The sequence below is a fragment of the Ursus americanus genome, chromosome 23 (assembly GCF_024610735.1).
Source record: "Ursus americanus isolate L20-20 chromosome 23, mUrsAme1.1.p, whole genome shotgun sequence".
NCBI classification, from domain to species: Eukaryota; Metazoa; Chordata; class Mammalia; order Carnivora; family Ursidae; genus Ursus; species Ursus americanus.
Genome location: NC_142149.1, coordinates 3,242,980 through 3,264,462, shown reverse-complemented (window position 1 = coordinate 3,264,462; position 21,483 = coordinate 3,242,980). Strand labels below are relative to the sequence as shown.

The window sequence follows — 21,483 nt, the reverse complement described above, 5'->3', positions numbered from 1 at the left end:
TTGCATCTAAGTTGAGGGAAAGGCCTGTTTTTCATATCAAGGACCCAGAGGCCAATAGAGACTGAGGAATGCTGACGTCCCTCCTGGCCCTACCCTGACCACACTGTCCTCTGGAAAATGTGCACCCCCAGCCAGGGGTTCCTAACCTTTGGCTCACAGAGCTCTCTAAGAATCGGATCAAAGCAACAGACCATCCCTGTCCCACCAAGAACACGTGCACGCACACACAGCTTTGCACTATTTTTTGGTGGGGGGGGGGTGTCACAGATTCTCCAAAACCTGTCTGTGGTCCCTGGACCCCAGCGGGGAGCCTCTGACTGAACGTATGTCTGGGGTCTGCCACCGTTTGGGGACTTGACCCCCCAGGGTTGGCAACAAGTGCCCCCTGGGCTCCCTGGAACCCATCCCCTACCACCCAGCAACTCGGGGTCCCCCACCCTCTTTGTCCTGGGCTCCCAGCTGCCCCCACACCTGGAGGGACTTCCAGACGTTGGAAGAGGTCACCTGTGCCCCCCAGCCTGGGCGGGCTCCCCAGAGTGGCCAGGAGGAGGGCAGTGCTGGCTCTCCCTTGCCTGCCGGGCACACACACAGTTAATCCTCGGCGGCTGCTGTTTGGATAATATGCGCTGGGAGCGTTGGAGGCTCCGCGGCCGCTCACATCTGGCTGGGGTTTGCTCTTTACGAGTCTGCCCCGCTTTCTTCATCTCTTCCTTTACTTTCGAGAAACCGTGCTTCCGCTTCTGGCCAGAGAGACCTTGGAACGGAGGAGGTCAAGGTGCCGGGAAGGCAGGGACGGCTGTTGCCTGCACCCGCCCCCCTTTCTGCACCTTCTTCCCCGAAGACTTTTTCCTTCCTCCTGGCTCTCTACTCTGACAAGTCTGTTCTTCCCCCGACCTGGCTGGGAGGAGGCCCTGCCGCTGGGAGATGCTCTAAGCCCGAGAGGCCGCAGCAGGACGCCGGCTGGAGGTAGGTGGCAGCTGGCGGGCGGGACAGGACTCAGTGCTGCTCCGCTCCTGCTCCACGGCTTCTTCGCGGCGTGGTGGTTGCCAGAGCGGAGTGGGAGGGGCCAGGGTGGCAGTTGTGGCAAGGGGCAGGAAGACCGGGAGCTGCGGGGCTGGAAGGGTAGTGGAGAGCCAGCCGGGGCTCGGTCTCCCGCTGGGACGAGGGAGCAGGGGCTCTGTGGCCGCCGGATGCAGTCAGGAATGATGGTGCCTGCCTCTTCTTTGTGGGCTGTTTATCTTGCTTCACACTTCTCCAGGCGTGAGAGAAAAAGGAATGGTACCCAAGTCCCCTCTGTACCAAGTGGGGAGCCCCCCACCCCAATAGTGCCTGGATCACCTGAGAGACAGATTTGCCCAGCCGTGCCAGTGGCCAGTTTGGACCCCACACAGAACAGGAAATGCTGACTTTGGCCCCTGCATCTAACGGCCTTGGTGCTCCTGGGAGGGATTCAGTGTGAACAGGGGAAAGTCATGTCCCTTTCCCTGGGGACCCTCTGGAGCTGCCTGTACCACTCAGAACCATCGCTGGCCTGGGGCCGAGTCACCCAGCTGCCATTAAACCTCTGGACCTCCCACGCCTCTCTGTGTCGAAAGCCCACGTACCACCCTGTTCTTCTAGGCATTCCACGGGGACAGGTGTGAGCCCCACCTGCCCTGGGTACCCACATCGCGTTAGCCTGGTTCCTAGCGCACTGACTCCTGGGCAGCCCCGTGTCCTCTGTGGGGACACAGGGGCCCTCCCGGTCCACTTGGAAGGGAGGGAGGAAGCGGCCTCCCTCTGTGACTCGTCTGTCTCTTCAGTCTCACGGAGTTTCCAGGAATGGAGGCAGTTTGGGGCACCGGAGCTGCTTCCTTCCGAGCTTGGAACATGAGGCGTGTCCTGAGAAACTGAGTTTTCTCAACCACTCCCTACATCCTGGGTCCCTGGGGGAGGATGTGAGGTCCTCCAAGGCTGCTAGGCCTTTGCTTTTTATAGTGCAGGAAAAGCACGCAGTCAGCCCCACGTGCAAGGTCGCTAACAGATGCACTTGACTGTTGTGCTTGCTGCAGGGAGAGGCCTGCCCGATGTCCCCATCAATGAGAAGAGGGGAGAAATACGGGGGAAGGGGAGATGGGGGCCGAGGCTTGAGTTATCCTGTCCCATCTCCCTTCCTCACTCTCCCTCCTGACCTGAGAGCTGAGAGGAGCTTAGGTTAAATGGCAGCCATGTGCACGCGTGCACGTGTGTGTGTCCTGCATGGCAGGCACTGAGCAGATGTGGATTCCCACCGATTCTATCAATGGCACTCTCACCCCTGAAGAGCTCAGAGAGGCTCAGGACTTGCCCACACGCAGTAGATGGAGGACCCCTTGGAGGACCTGCATCTCTGTGCCCAGAGAAGGGGTGTAACTTGCTCAAGGGTGCACAGCTCTCCAAGCTGAGACTGGGACCTGAGCTTCCCAAGTTTGCAAATATCCGCCTCCCAGCTGTCTATGGAGAAAGTGCCCAGGGGCAGGAAGGACGCAGCCAGGTTCTGTTTGCCAGGAACCCCACCCTCTCCTCCTATTCTCTCCCTCCTCCCTCTCCCATCTTGAGCCTCTTGTGATGCCAAGGGAAGTGCTCCCAGTGAGCAAGAGGTCAGGGAGACAGAGAAACGCGGGTGCAGGAGGTCTTGGGTGGGGCTTCCCCCAGCCAGAGGATGTCGCTGCCCGTCAGGGACAGGTGCAGCCAGCCAGTGAGGGCCACCCTCACAGGTGGGTGGTGAGAAGCTGACGTGGACCCAGAAAGACGCACAGCCAGCTCCCTCTTTGTTCCTAGGGTGTAAACCTCCCTATTCAGGGCAACCAGCACAGCATAATTTTTTCAGAACATGCTTCTTTCTGTTTTCTTCCTGGTGCCTCCGGCCCTCCTCCCCCCAAGCTGTAATTAGCATGACTCATAAACCAAGTATTCTGGCACTGAACTTCACCCATCAAAACAAAGATGAAAAGAATTTTGTAGATACAGTCGTGCTGCTGGGCGTCCTCACCGGACATAAGCTTGCCACTGGGGCTTTGTCTTCAGGGGCTGGCCCTGTGTGGGGGACCCTGTTCTGGAACTGGGGGTGGCCGAGACTCCAGGGCCCTAGGGCTGGGTGGCAGTGGTAGGTCACAAAGCAAAGGAAGAATAGAAAGGTCCTCGTGCCTAAGGCAACTCTGTGGAGCCACTGGAGAGGAAAATGGGTGTTTCAGCCTCGCCTCCCTGCCCTGAGAGCCCACAGATATTAAGGTGGGGGTGATGTCCCCCCCTCCCCCCAGGCGCTTCGTCTTGGTGGCGTAACTACTGCGTGGGTCTAGGGTTATTAATTTTTTTCCTGTTTTTACCTGCTGAAATCTGCCTGAGTCTCTTAAAGTCAAGTGAGACAAGGCAGTCCCCAGGACAAGACCGTGGGTATCTCCCTGACTCCACACCCGGTCTGCCCACTGGGAGAACAGTTTGGAACAGAATCATCAAAGCGTGCGCAAGGCGCTTCCGCCCAGTCTCTCGGGGCAGCCCAGTGAGCCTGGGATTCGTGATTCTCGGGGCCCTGCCAAGGGATCTGTGCCTGGGTCCTTGGCCCGGCAGGGTCAGTCCTGCACTCAAGCAGACGTGCGGAAGGGGGCTCGCCGGCTCTCTTCCTGCTCTGCAAGCCTGCTGTGGGCTTCTGCTGTGGCAGCCCGCATCCTCTGACCCTCATCTTCCCGCCTCAGGGGAGGGGCTCAGGGCTGTGGGCAGGAGAGGAGCTCTCGAGCCTTCATCAGGGGGCATCTTTATCTCTGGCTTCTCATCAGGGTTGCAACGGAGCCGTCCTGGGAGCAGGAGACAAGAGCTCCCAGCATCCTTTTCAGCCACTCATTCTTGCCCACACTTCTTTCCAGGACCGGGCTCCATGTGGGATGGCTGTGGGCAGAGGCACAGAGGCCCCCTCCTGCCCACCGGGGTGTCTCCGGCCTGCCCTGGAGGCCCCTGGAGTCAGCAGCTTCTCCAGCTGTGGACGGGACTGGCACCGTCCTCCTGGGGCGTCCCGCCCTGTCCAGGATGGCTGTCAGGATGGCTGTGCGCCAGGCTGGGCCTCAGTGTCTGACCATCTCCCTGGCTCCTGTAGGAATTTTCCTTGAAACAAGACGGAGCAGAGCTGGAGACCGCAGGCAGGGAGGCTGGATGGGAAGGGAGGATGGGAAAAGAGGCAGACAGGCGGGGCAGGCAGTGGGGGAGCTGGGGGAGTGGGGAAGTCACGTTCTTGGTGCCTGGGGCTTGGTCAAAGGCTGCTGCTGGCCACGGGTAAAGCCATACTTGGGGAATGCCCCAAACCCTTTGCCTGGGTTTGCACCCCCATCCCAAGTGGGGCCATCTGGTTACCAGCCGCCCTCTACACTGGGGACCAGGGAAGGAAAAGGACCTTGCCTGGGACAGCTGCCAGCCCTGCTGGATTTGCAGGCGGGTGCAGGCCAGAAGTTGGGCTGGGCCCTGCAACTTTGCCCTGCAGGTGTCTGGGGCTGGTCTGTAGAGGTGCGGAATGGGGCGTGCTCGGAAACACTTGGGCCCTTTCTCTGTGTGAGGAGTCTAAAAGTGGGTTCTGGTGAGAGATGGGTGGGTCAGGGTGGGTTTGGGGGAGGCCCTGGGGCTCTCAGATCTTTTGGCATTCAGGATACCCTCCTTGCCCATGAAGGTGTGGCTATGAGAACAAGATCCATGGTTCTGTAAAGTGGCCATAGGGCTCGGCTTGAGGAGCCCCTGAGAATGAAACCACACAGCCGGCAGAGCCAGACCGGGCAGCTGGGGAGGTGAGCTGGAGCCTGACGCCCACCTTCCCCTTTTGGTTCCGTTCTCTGCTCCACGTTCTCCTGCTTCAGCTCCCTCTCTGTAGAAGCCTCCGCTGGGGGCTCCACCCAAGCCCGATCCCCAGGCAGCACCCCCAGGGGTGGGCAGACACAGGGCACCCATGCTGCTCTCCGCCACAACGTCAATTCCTTATACCATCGGTTCCTGCTAGCTGCACTTGGCCGCAGGTGCCTTTGCAACCCAGCGTTCTAGTCGGCTTCTCTTCATCCGAAAGCACAAGGTGGGGGGTGCGTGAGACCATTTGCCATCCCTGCTCGATGTGGTCTTCCCCCCCTTCTCCTTTTCAGAGCTCCCCAATGGGCTGTTTCTCTCTACCTTGCAAAAGCAAGGCTCTAAAAATGCACATTCAATGGGCCACACTTCCCACAGTGCTGACATTTTGAGGTATGGGGTGGTGATAGTGGGGCGAGGTTCCTGGTGACTCTGTGCCTAAATCCAAAGGAATTCAACTCAATGGTGGGTTTTAAGGTGGCAGCCTGGCAACAGGGAGATCTTAGCACACGGCTTGAGTGACAATGCTCGTCACGGACCCCCGTGCCCCGCACCATGCCTGACACAGGTGCTCGATAATCTGCAGAATGAATGAATGACTGGAAGGGCTCAGCGGGTGGATGATATGTTCCTCAGGGCCGAACGCCGCTGCTACCGTCCCAGCTCTCCCAGAAAGGCGGGAGTGCCCGCTGGACTGTGGTTTCGCAGGACGAGCCTGCCTACCCAGCATCTTTCTGGAGGCCCCTTGAGGCACTTTGCTGTCAGACACACCTCCCCACCGTGGGGCCTGGGGTGAGTGGCTCCTTCACTCTGAGCCCATTTGCTCATCTGAGAAATTGAGGTGCGTTGTGGGGGTGAGTGGCACCCAGAAAGCACTGTGGCCAGAGCCCACCACGCAGAAGGTGCTCGCTTAGTCAGCGGTCGTAGGGCTTTGCTAGAGGAACCTCTGTTAAATGACGGGGCTGATCCTGGGTGCATTAACTTGCCGGCTCCTGCACAGAATTCCTAAGGATGGGCTCAAGGATTTGGCTTCCTTCGTTCCACGGCTTCAGTACCAAGTACCAAGTACCACCAGCGAGAGGCGTGTCAAGGACAGAACAAATCCCCCTCCTAGAAAATGGGGTCTCTCTACCAGGCCTGACTCTGGTCCAAGTCAGGTGGCCCTTCCCTGGCCTAACCTGTATCCACGGTAACTCTGGGGGTTCTGCTCCCGGGGGGGGGTGCAGCGGGGCTATATCTCCTTCCTGTTGCACGGTGTCCCTGGAATCCGGCTCAGTACATGCTGGTGTAGGACCTCGGAACTTGAGCCCTGGGTCGGTTTATACGCCACGGGGACCTGCCTGTCCCCGAGCCCCTCCTTCGTTGTCCTTCTCTTTGCTTAGAGCCAAGTCCCCTGGAATACACAAAACGCTCTCTGAGTCCCCCGGGTGGGGTTTACTTGTCATTGTTCTAAGCGGAAAATCATGTGTACTTATTGTAAAAAAATATGTGCCTGTTAGAGAGGAAAAAAATCGGAGAAGCCAAAAGAAGAAAATGGCAAACATCCCTATTTTCATCACCCAGAGAGAATTGCTGTTAGCAGCCAGGTGGGTGGCCTTCAGATCTCCGCGGCTGAGCGCACGGACGTGCACTGATGTGTGTCTCTTTTCAACCCAACCTTCACTCATCAGGAACATCTCTCCGCCTCAGCAAAGAGTCATCTGTTTACAGAGGTCGCTAATTAGCGCGGCTGCTGAAGGGGCCCCTGCCCCCACTTGTTTATTTATTTATTTATTTACTGGCCTTTCCACGAAGCACACATCTCCCGGTTAGGTGGCTTGTGACCTTGGTAATGGAGGCAAGGGGTCATAGCGCTTTTGAAGCAGGAGATTTTCTGAGCGCAGATAAGAGAAGCACCTGAGGGAAAGATGGGTGGATGGATGGCCACGCCAGGATGGCACTCCAGAGCCCACCCGGGACACGCTCCCCCCTTCCCTCCTCTCTCCCCAAATAGTCCCACCCAGAGCTAGAGAGAGATTTGAACGCCCTGAGGCCCTAGAAAGAAGTGGGGGATCCCGGAGTCCTGTTTGCATGTTGGCTCTGCAGGAAGGAGAGCGTGGAGTTCAATCAGGGTAGAAGATCAGACATCAGACAGGAGACACTGGGGGTGCACGTGGGAGGAGACACGGCTCCCTGGGACGGGCTCCTGGTCCTAGGGGGTAGACCCTACAGGATGCTAGGGAGTGCCTTGCTGGAGGAGTGCCCTCAGGCTTGCTCTGCAGAACACGTGGTGGGGCGGATGGAGAAGGTGGTGGGGGAAGGGACAGACAGCGGAGAGCCCGCGGCTGGGGTTGGGTCTGCGAGCAGAGCTCCAGATGGCTGGAGCTGGGCGGCGACACGGCCAGAGGCGAGGCAGGAGCCAGGTGGTGAAGCTCCAGGTTTAAACATTTTCCTTATTTTCACGGGAAGCCTTTTAAGCCCAGGGTGGAATTCGAATTGGCAGTTCTGCACGGTACCTCTGGTGAGCAGGTGGGAAGACGGAGGAGAGACAGAGCAGTGGGGGGCTAAGAAAGAAGAGGTGATGGGCTGGGGAGGAGAGGACCGGAGGCCTTCGGGAAGCTGGCTGATGGATGAGAGGTGACAGGTGCGTGAGAGGCAGGGTTTGCATGGCCCCCAGATTTCTGGCCCGGGGCCCCCGTGTGAGCGGTGGCTGTAGCTTCAGAAGCAGGTATGGTGGGGACAGGAACAGAGTTAACTGGGGGTTGGAGGTGGAGAGCAGGGGGCAGAGCAGAGAGCAGGTGCTTTGAAGACAGATAACTGGAGCTGTCCTATAGAAGCTTCTGCCATCATGGAAATGTTCTCCCAGCTGTGCTGTCCAAGAGGGCGGCCACCTAAAACGTCTTGGTGCCGCTGAGAATGAAATTCTTCATTTTGCTTAATTTTATGAATTTAACTGGCCCCAGGATCTAGTGGCCGCTGCTCTGGAGGCGCGGGCTGAGAGCTCCTTGGCCAGGCCGTTGTGGGGACAAGGACTGGAGAGCTGTCACTGTAGACAGTGACATAAAAGTGTGTTTCGAGGGAGAGGAGCTGACGGCCGAGGCCATAGCCTGGGAGACACCTGTCTCTGGAGGGGGGACAGTGAAGGACAGATGCTGGGAGACAGACTGAGCCGGAGCAGGGACAGAAGAGGAGGTGGCTGGCCCTGCACTGTTTGCACGCCGAGCTGAATTATATTCGTGACCTAGAAGTCACAGAGGTGTCTGTGAGATGTTGGGGTGATGTCTAGGCCCCGGAAGAACGGAAGACATTCGTACTGCTTATAAAGGGGCGGGAGTGGTGGGGCGCGGGTCCTGGCATCCCAGCCCCGCCCCCCCCCCAGAGCAGTCAGACCCCAAGGGCGTCCCCACTGTGGGGAAGCGGGCCCTGGGCCAGGCCACCTGCGGCGCAGGCTCACGGCAGGGCACGAGCTGTCGGGGGCTCCTCTCTCTCATGCAGTTCTCAAAGCAGGGGCGAGCCTGCAGCTCAAGGCCTGACAGCTGGGAGGTGATCTAAGGACAGTGTTCTAGTCAAGGAGGTCTTTGTTTGCACTGGGACGGGCTCGGAGCTGGGGAGGCTGGGCTGGCCAGGTGCCCCCGGAGGCCCGACGCCTGCTGCCCACGTGGTCTTGCTGTTTGCGGGGCCTGGCAGAAGCCCATGCCCACTCTCGGTGCCAGGTGAGCCTTTCCTTGCCGAGGCACCGTTGCCCCAGGAGAGATGGAGACATTTTAGGATGGGGGGACCTCTTGCCTTCTCTTTACTTTACTTTTTGTCCCGAGCCAGGCCTCTCTGCAATGCGGGGAAGAGGGAGCCCTTGCTTATTAACCAGTAGGTAGCCCCAAACAACCCCATCTCCATCCCTGGCCATGTGCTTTGGAGGTCACCAAATAAACCCCAAAACCTTAAAAAGTAAACCCTACTTCTCCAAGCCAGAGAGCAGCTCCTTGGAGAAGGGAAGAGAGAGATTCAGCGAGGGGCATGGAACCGACTGAAGTCCCTTTAATAAGGGGGCCTCATGCCCCCACCACTGCCTCCTTTATAGGCAGGCAGGCAGGGTCTGGGGCCAGCTGGGCCGCCCTTAGATAGTCAATGGGCTTCTGGAATTGATGAGCAAATGTTCGTCACCTGGAAGTCACTCTGCCTCCCTCCTTCCCATCACCAGAGGAGTTTGGTAAGAGGAAAGTTCGCGCGATGAATGGCTTCTGGGGAAGGAAAGCAGGGGTCACGGGATGGTCATCAAGGCCAGAGGGACACCCCAACACGGCGCGCTCTCCTTCCTGGGCACCCCAGGATCTAAATCGCGCAGGCTTCCTGCAGCAGCTGGAGAGCTCTGAGCTCCTCGGTGGGAGAGTTCCAGCAGATGTCAAGGCAGAGAGGGGCGGCCTCGGGGCTTCCTCTCTGGTTGGGAGGATGCCGGGGAGCGGGAGGTGGCAGGAGCAGATGTGCGGAGGGGCCCGCGGCGGCGGAAGCATGGTTGACGCCACATTGAAACGAGGAGTGATTGCATGCCCCGCTAAGTTGCTGTCTTGGCCTAGAAGCCATTAGGTGTGGGAGAAAGTCCCGTCTTATGCCAAGCTTCCTTGGGAGCCGCGTGTAAGATTTTGGGGTGATGTCCAGGCCCTAGAAAAGCCAGACAAAGATATTTGTCTTGGGTGTTTTGAGGTCTGGGCCCCAGCCCGAGCTCCTGGAAAGCATCACGTAGAGGCGAATGGCAGAAAGGAGGAGAGACCTTCAGGAGATATTAAAGGGGGTGGGTGACTGACTTGATGTGGCGGATGCAAGAGAGGAAGGCGCCCAAATGACTCCCAGATTTCTGGCCGGCTGCTTGTTCTTCGTCCTGCTTCCTCCCCCCCACTGACACCGTCTGGTCCGATAGCACTTCCTGCCGTGATTGGAACGCTCTGTTCTGTGCCGTCCCGCGTGGTGGCTACCAGCGACATGTAGCTACGGGCGGCTCGGAGTGCAGCTAGCGTGCCGAGGAACTGAACTCCGAATTTTATTTAATTTTATTTCATTAGTTTAAAATGAAATACCCGCACGTCGCCCCAGACCGCGCAGGCCTCGAACCTTCGTTACCCACTGATCCCACGTTCGCCATTCTGTCTTGGGCCACAGTTGAGTGCACGTCTGTCCCCTTCACTGGACTGTAATCTTCTCAAGGTCAGGGAGGGAATTTAACTTATGGTAGGACCCCTCTCTCCCGAGCTCCGACACGAAGCTGGGCACATCGTGGGCCTTCAACGAGCCAGGCCTGTGAGAGATTTTCTGCTGAGAGGGAGACAATGTCTTGTCTTCTAATCTTCTAATCCAGGGAGATCCTAGGCTTCTCGCCTCCCAGAACAGCTGGTCACCCGCTGAGGACTAAGGAAGGGGGAAAACCATGTTTATAAATGCTTTTGTCAGATGGTACTGGGCTGGGTGTGGCATCATGGCCAAACGCAAACATGTGGCGCCCGGGCCCTGGGAGTTTCCCGTCAGATCCCAGGCAGGGCGGCATGGAGGGGGGGTGGGACGGATCTTAAACAGACACCGGGAAACTTCAGTGCGGGTCTGAAGACTGGCTCCTTGAAGGATTCACCCCGCGTCCATAAAAGGTCTGAGAAGGGATGGAAATTATTAACGAGGAAGTGTTCTCGGACCCCGTAAGTGGCCCAGATCCCCCTTGTGCACCCCCACTCCTGCAAAGGGGGTTCTTCCTTGTTGGGGGGAGGTTAAGCTGGAGCTAGACAGGAGGGCTGAAGGGAGAGCAGCGGAGGAGCCACGGGCCTTCGGGGGCAGGGAGTAGGAGGAAAAAGGTGTTCGTGGAGTTGCCATGGGATTTGGCAAACGGATTTCTTCACAGCATTTGAGAAAGGCAAGTTAGGAACTTGAGTCACGTTGCAATTGGCCTCAGATGCCTTGACTGCAAGGCAGCCTGGAGACCCGGCCAGAGGGTGAGGGCTACACACCACTGGCCGCGAAGCCCGGGGGCCACTTCCCGGCCCCGCCCTCGCGGGAAACAGCCTGGTCTTCCTGGGGGCAAAGCCTTGCCCTCTGTAGGTGACTTCACTTCACTGGAAATTGCTAAAAGTAATTTGGAGCCAAGTTTGGTTGGATATTGGGCAATACTGTTTTTGCCCAAAAGTGACTAAAATGGTCATAATGTCATGATGCTGACTTTTCTGTGGGCCTTGGTAAAATGGCTCTGAAGATATTTTTGAAGAAGGGAAGATTTCACTCAGGGTTTGCTTTGGCCCCAAAGGCGAGGCTCTTCAGGAGAACCGCCACCTCTGCTGCCCTTTGCGTTGTCAGCCTGGTGCCTCCGACCCCTTGCTGGCTCCGTCCCCACCAGTATCACCACCCAAAGGCGGCTGCATCCCGCACCACATCTCTTCTGATCAAGGTCCAGAAAATCCCTTCTCCAGACGAGGAAGAGACATACCAACGGGCCAAATAGCGCCCCCATTGGGGGTAGAGCACTGATCCTTCGCTGAGGGGGAGAGGTCTGCCTTCCCAGGGTACGCGCGGCGAAGTCTGGAGACGTTTTTGGCTGTCACAACTGGGAGTGGGGGGTGTCCGCAGAATCGAGCGCCGGGAGCCCAGGGACGCTGATAAATATCTTGCAAATGCCCAGAACCTCCTCCAACCCAGAGCGAGTCAGCCCCAAATGGCTACAGTGCTGAGGCCGAGAAACCCTGGGGACGAAAGAATCCGAGGTAGCTTATTATGTGTGTTTGTTATTTCCTGACGTTTCCAAAAGGGATATATATTACTTTGGATCCAGAAAAAAATTTTTGGAAGAAAGGAAAACCTCTTTTCCTTTCAAGTGATGCAAACTTGGCATTTAAAGGAGGGGGGGAAAAAGAGTAATTATTGAGGTGCCAAGGAAAAACAGAGGAAATACAGAAAAGGGGAAATAAACAACTTTAGAAAATCCCATTTCACAAACATTTGTGGGGTAGCGATCAAGTTTAGGGTGCCGCAGGATGCTCGGCCGGTCCAAGAGGAACAAGACCGGGAGGTCAGGGTCTGCTCTGCAGAATCTTCCAGGCCAAGCAAAACTCTGTAGAATGAGACAACAGGAAAAACAAAATCTGAAAAGAGGACAGAGACGTTTTGCCAGCGGAGGGTCTGGGAAAGCCTCGGGTGGAAGAGGAGGCGCTGGAGTTGGGTCTTGGGGACCGGGTAGGAGATTGACGTGATCTGAAGGCAGCCTGATGAGGTCAAATCCACTGTCCCCCTCCGGCCCCTGCTTGAAGGTTGGGCGGTCTGAGGCTAATCAACTTCTCTACATCTCTGTTTCCTTGTTTGTAAGTTTGGTATAATAATGAATGAATAATTTCTCCTTGGAGGATTCACTGCAGGCCCCTCTGAGGCCGCTGGTGGGGTAAGAATGACTAATGAGGAAGTGTTCTCAGACCCAACCCTGACTTACAAGGTCAGAAGGATCAAATGAGATGCCTGGATACTCAGCATAGCACCTGGGGCAGCTGTTGGTCCTATGAGGCTGGTTTTTAATAGAAGAGAGGAGGAGAATGGGAACTCCTGGCCAGGGGAACAGGAGGTGTGCAGGTGGAGGATGCTAGGAGTTGAGGGGAGTGGCTGGAAGCTGGGATTCTAAAGTATGGTCCGAGGCTGAGGAGCACTGGCTGCACCTGGGGCTTTTTGTAAATGCAGACGCTCGAGGCCCTGTCCCAGACCCGCTGAATCAGAATCTGCATTTTAACCAGATTTCACAGGTGGTATGTGTGTACATGAAAATTTGCAAAGCAGGGAGCTCGAGCACAGGATGAGGTGTGCTGTACAATGCGACCAAAGAGTGGGGACAGACTGGGGTGTCATGCATGCCCTGCCAAGGAGAAATGATGGATGGATGGGTGGATGGATGGATGGATGGATGGACGGACAAATGGATGGATGGGTGGATGGATAGGTAGATAATTTTAATACGTATTTTATAAATTCACATAAACACATACAGTAAGGATTCTGAGTGGGGGGCTGGCCCAAGTAGTCTCTTGGCCACTGGGCAGGTCTTGGGCCCCGATGCTTGGGAGGGAGGGTCGGTTGGGAGAGAACTTGGAGGTGGGGAGGCCCAGCTGATCCATGGCAGTGGATGAAGCGGGGAGTCATGACGAGAACTGAGGACCCAGCGGAGGTGTGGGTGACAAGGGAAGAGGGCACTCTGGGGAGGCAGCCTCCCCAGCTCAGAGGCTCATCACATCTCTGAGGATCCATCCAGACAGCCTCTAGTTCCTGCTGTTTCTGGTTCCTGGCTCTGGTTCCCAGCTCTCTGCCTCCCCCATGTTCTCTTGATTTGGCTTAGGGGCTCCAGCAGCAGGGGCTCCCAGAGCAGCCTCTCTTCAGAGCTGTAACAGCGAGCCCACCGACATGCAGAGTAAAGAACAAAGCCCAAAAGTCGACCTACCAGCTATGAGGTCATGCCCTGCCAGCTAGAAGGCCTCTGAGCAATGGGGTGTTTGAGGGAAGCCCATGGCTTCCCCCCGCCCACAAAAGGAGCATTCATCTACGTAGATGATTCCTGACAAAAAAAGGACTCTGTCTCGGGATTTAATTATCCTTAAACATAAAAGAGGAATTAAAGAAAAATCAGATATGGGAGGTTTGCCTCTCAGTAGCAACCTGGATCCCACTCGTAACTTGGCTTCAAGGGGTGGGTGGTTCTTACCCCCAGACCTCCGTTTCTCACTGGGCAACTGGAAGGGTTGAACTGGCTGTCCTCACTGGCCTTCGAGGTGTTGACTTGTATGTCTTGGTGAACCAAGGCGGGTTGGGAGTGACCAGTTGCTCACTCCTGCCGGGGGGGAGGTTTCCCCACCCGCCAGAAGCAGCCAGGCATGCGGGACTTCTGACTCCAGACTGTGGAAAAGGCTCCCCGAGTTAGCTGGGGGAGAGGCCTCTAAGGGTGGAAAGGATGGGATGTTTTGCCTATTTTAAGTCCAAGCACTGCCCCCTAATGGGCTCACTGGGGACCCACAGTGGACATGTCTTTCTGGAAGGACTGTTCTCAATACTGGCCGAGGAGCTGTCCAGAGCTTTCACCTGCGAGGTCCGGCGCCAGTCCAGTGGCTGAGGCTCCAGGGGCAGAGTGTGTGCGCGCACGCGAGGGTGTGCACGCGTGGCTGTGCGCGAGCGTGCAGGTGTGCGAGTGTGTACATGTGAGTGTGAGTGTGTGACTATGCGAGTGTGTGCATATACAGGTGCCGAGTGTGCGGAATGCACGTGGGAGCGCGCGAGTGTGTCGAGCGGGTGAGAGTATGTACACAGGGTGTGTGACCATGCACTGAGGTGTACGAGTGTGTATGAGCGAATCTGTTAGGATGGTGCAAACGTGTAAGTGCAAGAGTAGGTGCATTCACGTGAAAGTGAGTCACGTGTGAGAGTGTGTGAGTGTACGTGTGCACTACCGCACACGAGTACTGAGCATACATGCGCGTGTGTGTAGCGCGAGCAGACGTGAGCGGACGTGGATGAGCGTGCGGAGAAGGTGCGGGAGTGTGTGAGTGTGAGTGTAGGTGTGTGGGGTCGCCCTCCCAGAAGCTGCCGTGGCTGGAGCGTTCTGGTTTCGTGGGTCTGGCCACAGCTCGGGCTTGCTTCTCTGCAGGGCCCGCTCCAGCCCGAGCCCTTCCCGTGTGTTTCCAGCAGGGACCGGCGGGAAGATGGGCTCCCGTGGACTGAGACTGGTGCTGGCGTGCTGCCTGCTGCTGGCCTTCGCCTGTGGCCCGGCGCTGGGCCGTGTGCCACGTGACCTGCAGGAGCAGGAGGGGACCGAGGAGCCGCTTCTGGACCACGCTGAGAGGTGAGAGACGGGGAGGGGCAGAGCAGGAGCTCGGGCTCGCTGGGTTGAGCCTGGGGTCCAGGGCACCCCAGGGGGCTCTTTTGGGGCTGGATGCAAAAGAGCCACAGCCAAGGCTGAGGAAGGGTCCTTGCAGACACTGGTCCCGGAGGACAGACCAGCCATTTCTCCTTTCAGTGACCCCCAGGCCTTATCTGAAACTGAGGACAGTGACCCACCTTGTTCTAACCCCAAAGGGATTGGGTTTCTGTAAGGTTTCGCAGCCACATCCTTAGGTAAAGACTTTCCCCAAACCCCAACCCTGGCCCTCCATTTGTCCTTCTGTTCTAGCTTTGTCCTTCGAGAGTATCTTCCAGGGCTCTGAGTGCTACCAGCAGGTAGGAGGCAGGGATGCTGCCGTGAGCTGGTCTGGGGACCCTGACCATCTGATCAGGCTGCCGATGGGAGAGGATTGCTGGTGGTGGCTCTTCTCAGAAACTCATGAGTTTCTCCTGAATGGCGTCTTCATGGATATGACCTTCGATAATATAGAGACTTCAGGCTATTTGGAATATTTTGTAGGGATGCACAAAATGCTTAGGATTGCTCGTGAAACTGTCATTCATCAAATGTGAGGTCCTAGACACCTGGGAGATAAACTGATGCTTTGAATTTCTTCATTATTTTGAGTTTTGGGCTGACTTGATACCCAAGGCTTCAGGCTATCTTCAGAGTGCGATGTGGACGTCCATCTCCTCCCCCTTCGCCCCCTGCCCCTCCCCCTCCTCCTCTTTCCCCTCCTCCTCTCCTCACTTTTCATTCAATGAACACTGAGTGCCTACCACTGACCTGGCCATTTGCTAGGCACTGGGGGACATGCACGAGTGACAGTTCTGGCCTCACACACACGACCACAGCAGGGAGTAGGCTGTCGGTACAGGTGTGCCTACAATGCTGGGGGTGGTGGGGGAGGGGAGAGACTAAGCAAAGGAGTGACCGCATCTTGAAGGGTACCTGGGCCTGGGGAGCATCCCAAGTGCAGAAGGAGGGCGTGGCCATGCCAGGTGGGTTTGGGTCGTGGAGTTGGTGCCAGAGGGTGGGAAGGGGAGGGGAGATGAGCCTGATGGGGAAGGGTCTCTTCTGAACTTAATCCTACAGGGAGTCATGAGGGATTATCATGGCAGGGGTAGGGACATCATGGAGAGGTTTCAATGTGACGACTTTCCAGAAAGAACGCTGGAGGAGGCAGAGAACAGGATGAATGGGAGGTGTGCAGAGAGGCGGATTCCAGGAGAGTGGTCAGAATGGTAACGGTCCCCCAGAGATGGGGAGGCCTGAGGGCCCAGCTTCTGCAGGTACCTTGGTGGGGGGGACTGACTGCTCAGGATCCCGTGATTCTCAGAATGTGGTGGCGAGGCCAGAGAGGCCTCCTGAATGAGCTTGAGATTCCATTCTGGGCGACCGGTGATGGTGCCGTGAAGAGGGTTTGGAAAGAGAAGGTTCCGGGGGCAGAGTGACGGGCCAACCGACACTTTTGGACATACCACCTTTGTGGGGCCTGCTGACCCTAGGCTGAGACTTCCGGCTAGAGGTGGGGGTCCACCTGGGAGTCTGGGGTTTGTGGGGCCTGAATTTAGGGGGTCCTAAATTCCTGGGTTATCTGGGGCTTATAAGCAGGAGCAGAGGTCGAGAAGGAAACGGCCATTGAGATGGTGGGACCATCTCTGAGATGTCATAGCTCTGGAGTCTGGAGCAAAGAGCGGAAGCCAGCAAGAGCGCGTGCGGCGCATCCCGGTGCCACAAGGTGGCAGCATGGAGCCGTCAGCAGCCACCCCGCCCAGCGGTCCTTCAAGGGTCGCTAGTGAACAGTACAGTGGCGTCTCCAGAGGCCGCCGCTCAAAGGAATCCTGAAGGTCTAGCCGAGCCCCTTCATATAGAAATGAGTGAGCTCAGTGTCGGATCTTCTAGAATCACAGTTGCATGAAGGGGATCCACAGCTCCGTCACACAGTATCTGAAATCCCTCCCGGAGGGGCAGATCTTTCCAGGCAGCCTCTGTCTCGCGGGGCCCTCCAATCATCGCTGTTTTTGTAGCCACTGTTTCCATTCCAAGTACTGCTGTGACCAGAAGGCAGAGGAGCTCTTCCCGAAGCTTCACGTGGGGTCCCAGAATTCGCCCAGAGCCAAGGCTGCCCGTGCCCAGGGAAAGCAGACAGTCTGGCCCGCCCAGGACCGAGGTGGACCAGTGCAGGGACACCAGACCGTCTGGCAGCAGGAGAGAGAGGAGGTCCCAGCTCCGAGAGCTGACGGCTTTCCTTGTAACGCCTTTATTCCCTCAGGGCTGAAGAAAGCCATGAAAAGTACAGCCACAGGCAGGGCGAGGAGGCCCCGGCTTCCCAGTGCTTTCGCTGCTGTGACCCGGGCGCCCCCGTGTACCAGGCCGTCCCCGTGCCACAGATCAACATCACCATCTTGAAAGGTCAGACGGCCGCAAAGCCACCAAGGGGACCTGCCCCTGGGGGGGAGGGTGCTCTGTTCTGAGCGGGGAGGAGAGGCCCGGGTCAGGGTGCATGAGGTGGGGGCACAATGGCTCCCGCAGGGCCGGGTGCAACGGCGGGCTGGCCTCCGGAGGGCGAGGAGAAGCAAGTCCCACCCGAGGCTCTGCCCCCTTGCCAAGAGGAGAGGCTGGAGAGAGGCCCGCACGACCAGGACAGGAGGAGGGTCTCACCCTGGGGCTGCGCCTGAGCCCCTGCAACGTTTGTTTAGAGGCTGGGTAGGCCCCGCGGCCCAGATAACCCCGCGCGGCCCCACGAGGTCTGACTGGGGAGCTCGGGGGCCGGCCCGACATCTGCAGTGCATTTGCTCCGAGTCAGCCGTGGGCCTGGCCGCAGCGCCTGCTGCTTTTGGACAAACCCATATGTTCCCTTTTCTTTGCCAGGACTTTCCAGAGGGGAAAAAAAATGATAGCTTCTGGATGAAAACAGAACCGTCCTTATGGTTGGGTCAGCTTGCCCGACACCGCGTGTTTTCCTGTCCCTTTAGGTGAGAAGGGTGACCGGGGAGACCGCGGCTTGCAAGGGAAATACGGCAAGACGGGCTCCGCGGGCGCCAGGGGGCACGTGGGCCCCAAAGGGCAGAAGGGGTCCGTGGGGGCTCCCGGGGACCGCTGCAAGAGCCACTACGCCGCCTTCTCGGTGGGCCGCAAGAAGCCCCTGCACAGCAACGACTACTACCAGACCGTGATCTTCGACACGGAGTTCGTGAACCTCTACGGCCACTTCAACATGTTCACGGGCAAGTTCTACTGCTACGTGCCGGGCGTCTACTTCTTCAGCCTCAACGTGCACACCTGGAACCAGAAGGAGACGTACCTGCACGTCATGAGGAACGGGGAGCAGGTGGTGATTCTGTATGCGCAGGTGAGCGACCGCAGCATCATGCAGAGTCAGAGCCTGATGCTGGAGCTGCAGGACCAGGACGAGGTCTGGGTGCGGCTCTTCAAGGGCGAGCGGGAGAACGCCATCTTCAGCGACGAGTTTGACACCTACATCACCTTCAGCGGCTACCTGGTCAAGCCCGCGGCTGAGCCCTAGCCCGGCGGCCCCGTGGCAGCCCTTCCCCGGGCCTGGCTTCCCTGCCCCACCGCCCCAGCTTTGGCCTTCCGCACGACGCCCTGCACGGGAGGGGAAGCGAGAGCGGCTGTGCTCCCGGCCACGCGGCTCCTGGGCGGGCTCTCGGGCTGGCACCTGCGAGGACGGGCCTCCAGCTCCCCTCCGTGCGCATATCCTTAGGCGACCCCGCGGGCAGGCCGCCACACGGCAGGGTGTCCCAGAGTCATCCTTGCTCCCACGGCTGGAAATAATTAGGGAAATTCTAAAGTTTGTGAAAGGAGCAAAGTAAGCCATGTGGGAAAAGGGAGGTGTTAATTTTGCCTCTCCTCCAGCAGCACTGGCTCCCCAGGGAGGCTGTTCTTGAATGAGCTTGCATGTTCCAGAAGACCTGAGGTAGACAGATGCTGTGGGCCACCGGGGAAGGGGTGCAGGGCGTGGGGACCCTCTTAGGCCATGTATGAGCCTTCTTGGGCAACAGCTGGACTGCCATCCATATTGTGGGGAAGTCACGGCCTCGCCCACGGGTTCAGCGGGTCTTTCGGAGCCACAACGGCGAGGGGGTTTGGGTTGGGGTAGTGAATGTCAGCTCTCAGCCCTCGGCCCTGGTCTCTGGGCTGAGAGAAGCAGGCTGCTTGCTGGAACCCACAGACTCCTGACAGCAGCAGGGGGCCTCAGGAGCCCCTGGATCTGCAGATGTTTCTATGAGGAGCAAAGCTCAGTACAACCACGGCCCAGCCCTCCATCCTGGCCTGGCTCTGCTCCACTCCCCCATACTGCCCAGGAGCCCCGCGCGGGGCCTTCACGCTGGCGCCCTGGCGTTCGCTCGTTGCTCCTCCTCCCAGACGGGTCAGTTACGGAAGGCACTGGGGCCTTCGTTTTGTAGCAGGGTCACGGTTATATAATATTTTCTACAAAACCTCCTTGCACACCATCTCAGAGTCCTGTTTCCCAGAGGGGTCAACACTCGGCAGCCCCAGTGCTCTCCCCCAGGCCTCTTTGACCAGCAGCCTAAGACAACACGGGAGGGGCTTCCTCTGGGCCCCAGAGCAGGGCAGAGCCGGAAGGGGCTGGAAGGCTCCCCCTCTACCTGTCTCAGAGCCCCCGTGGGGCACCATCCCTCTGACTAGGAGAGAAGACATGTCTCAACCACTGGAGTCAGAACTCTCTCTCCGAGGTGGGGTGTAGATGTGCCCAAAGTGGCTGCTGCCTGGAATTGGTGCTCTAGCCTGTGGCTGGCTTTGGCCGGGGGCCCTTCTTGCCTCTCTCCATTCATGCCCAAGGCCAGGGTCCCTCTCCTACCTGCTTGGGCCCCTAAGCCCCTACAGGAACCTTCCTTCCCACTGCCTGGTGACCCTTGGTCTTGACCCATCCCTCTGCTCTCCCTGGGCCTGGCCACCGGGTCTGGGGTCTGCACCATCCTTCCCTCTGAAGGACTTCTGCTGGTCAGACTTGAAAAATGGTGTTTCTGGCGTGCTGGTGAGCAGAGTGCCCGCCTGCTGCTTCGTGCTGTCCCAATGCTCTTTCAGAAAACATTAAACTCCGAACCACGTGTCTCAGCATCACGGCCTCCTCAGTTTCCTCCTTGAACCAAATCCTCCTCCTTCCTCTCCACATCCCCGCACCCCACCGACTGCCTGTTGGAAGCCTGGGGGCTCGCAGCCTTGCTCCTGGGAACATAGATAGCCAGCGGGTACAGGCTGGGCCCCGAACTGCTTTGTTCCTCACGGGAACACGTTTTATAGGCTCAGCTGGACGTGGTTGCGTTGGGCGCCCTGTGCTTAGCGGAGTCGGCGAGCGGCGGGCAGGAGGTAGGGCTTGGGCGAGGGTGCCTGCGTCCCGGGGCTGCCGTAACACACCGCCACAAGCCGATGGCTCGAAACAACACACATTTACTCTCTCGCAGCTTTAGAGTCCCGAAGTTCTAAACTGAGGTGTTGACAGGGCCATGTTTCCTCCCAAGTCTGTAGCGAAGGAGTCTTCCTTGCTTCTTTCAGCTTCCAGTGGCCCCGGTGTTCCGTGGTTGGTGGCTGAGTCTCTCTGATCTCTGCCTATCTCTGTCTTCACGTGGCCTTTTTTCTCATGCCTGTCAGACCTCCCTCTCCTTTCCCTTAATAAGACACCTGACATTGGATTTAAGGCCCATCCTAAATCCAGGACGATCTCCTCTCAAGATCCTTCACTTAATTACATCGGCACAGACCTCATTTCCAAGTAAGGTCACAGTCACGGGTCTCGGGGGTGAGGACTTGGACATACCTTTTGGGCGGATACAATTCAACCTACTACAATGACCTACAGGCTTGAATACACCCACCAACAGCTTCCTTTATGCTCAAGCAGTGACGAGCAGATGTTTCTTTCTCTTCTCTCCACGGCCTGCCAACTGGGTTAGCGGCCAGGGCCCTTGCCCGATGGCCGGGAGGCTGGCAACAACTGGTGTCCTCCTTTTCCCTGGTTCTAGGATCAGCCGGTGCTCAGCCTTGGGCTGGGGCCAGGCAGGAACAGGCAGACACTGCAATTCTGCCCTCCGTAAGACAAAGAGCAGGCACCATGGACAGAGCCGCGGCCGTCCATGGAAGGAAGTGCCTTCTGCGCAGCGGGGAGGAGGGGCTGAGGGTATCTCCCAAAGACGCATGGAAGGAAAGGGTCAGCTTCAGGCAAGGGCCTACTGCCTCGGGGTACAGTCACAGAGACATCGTAACACCTGTTCTATCGCCCGCCACGTCACCATGGGGGACGAGGCGGCACCCGCTCCGGAGCCCACACAATGTCCTCTCTCACGCTCTGAGCTCTCCCCATGCCCAGTCCTTCCTGCCACTGTCTTCCCACTCCCTCCCCGATTGCATTTCTCACTCTCCAAATATTTACCCTGCTCCCGCTTTGTGGTGCTAGGTGCTGGGGGCATCACAGCAACTAAGATGGGGTACTTGCCTTCCAGAGGACTTTTCAGGGATGTTAACTGCAGTCTGACATGGACGTAGGCTTCTCGGAAGAACTGCACACGTGGCACCTAGTTGTCTGCTCCATTTGACCCCCCCCCTCCAAACTGTTTACGCTGCGTAGGCCCCTTTCCCTGTGCCCTGACCTCGCTAGTAAGGATTTGACTAACCATTTCTGGAAAAGACCTGATAAAGTCAGTTGCAAAACAAATACTAGTGTTTTAGCAAAAGGGCTTAGAAACAGCCGATGACTCAGCCGAAGGAGAGAACTGTTGACGCTACAACTTTCAGGAGGCTCCGTGGCCAGGGGT

General features: G+C 57.8%; 2 protein-coding genes across 5 annotated transcripts in view; one reads left to right on the top strand and one right to left on the bottom strand.

The window, feature by feature from the left end:
• CANT1 (calcium activated nucleotidase 1) overlaps positions 1–21,483 on the bottom strand; it is a 56,791-nt gene that overhangs the window by 23,102 nt on the left and 12,206 nt on the right. The window lies entirely within an intron of this gene.
• C1QTNF1 (C1q and TNF related 1) lies at positions 613–19,792 on the top strand. Of its 4 annotated transcripts, none has more exons than XM_045814593.2 (4): positions 613–966; positions 14,494–14,647; positions 16,962–17,101; positions 17,665–19,792. In XM_045814593.2, exons 2-4 carry the CDS (start codon positions 14,508–14,510, stop codon positions 18,213–18,215), a joined length of 831 nt encoding a protein of 276 aa, XP_045670549.1. In that variant the 5' UTR covers positions 613–966; positions 14,494–14,507; the 3' UTR covers positions 18,216–19,792. The 4 variants fall into 4 exon arrangements, with proteins under 4 accessions (XP_045670549.1, XP_045670547.1, XP_045670548.1 ...); XM_045814591.2 differs by having other exon boundaries at positions 618–966; positions 14,491–14,647; XM_045814592.2 differs by having other exon boundaries at positions 671–966; positions 14,453–14,647.

Excerpts from the sequence above, each read along its gene's own strand:
- C1QTNF1 (XM_045814593.2), top strand. The coding sequence starts at position 14,508 with ATGGGCTCCCGTGGACTGAGACTGGTGCTGGCGTGCTGCCTGCTGCTG. Across the intron at positions 14,648-16,961 it reads CTTCTGGACCACGCTGAGAG|GGCTGAAGAAAGCCATGAAA; the intron begins GTGAGAGACGGG and ends TTATTCCCTCAG. Across the intron at positions 17,102-17,664 it reads CAACATCACCATCTTGAAAG|GTGAGAAGGGTGACCGGGGA; the intron begins GTCAGACGGCCG and ends CTGTCCCTTTAG.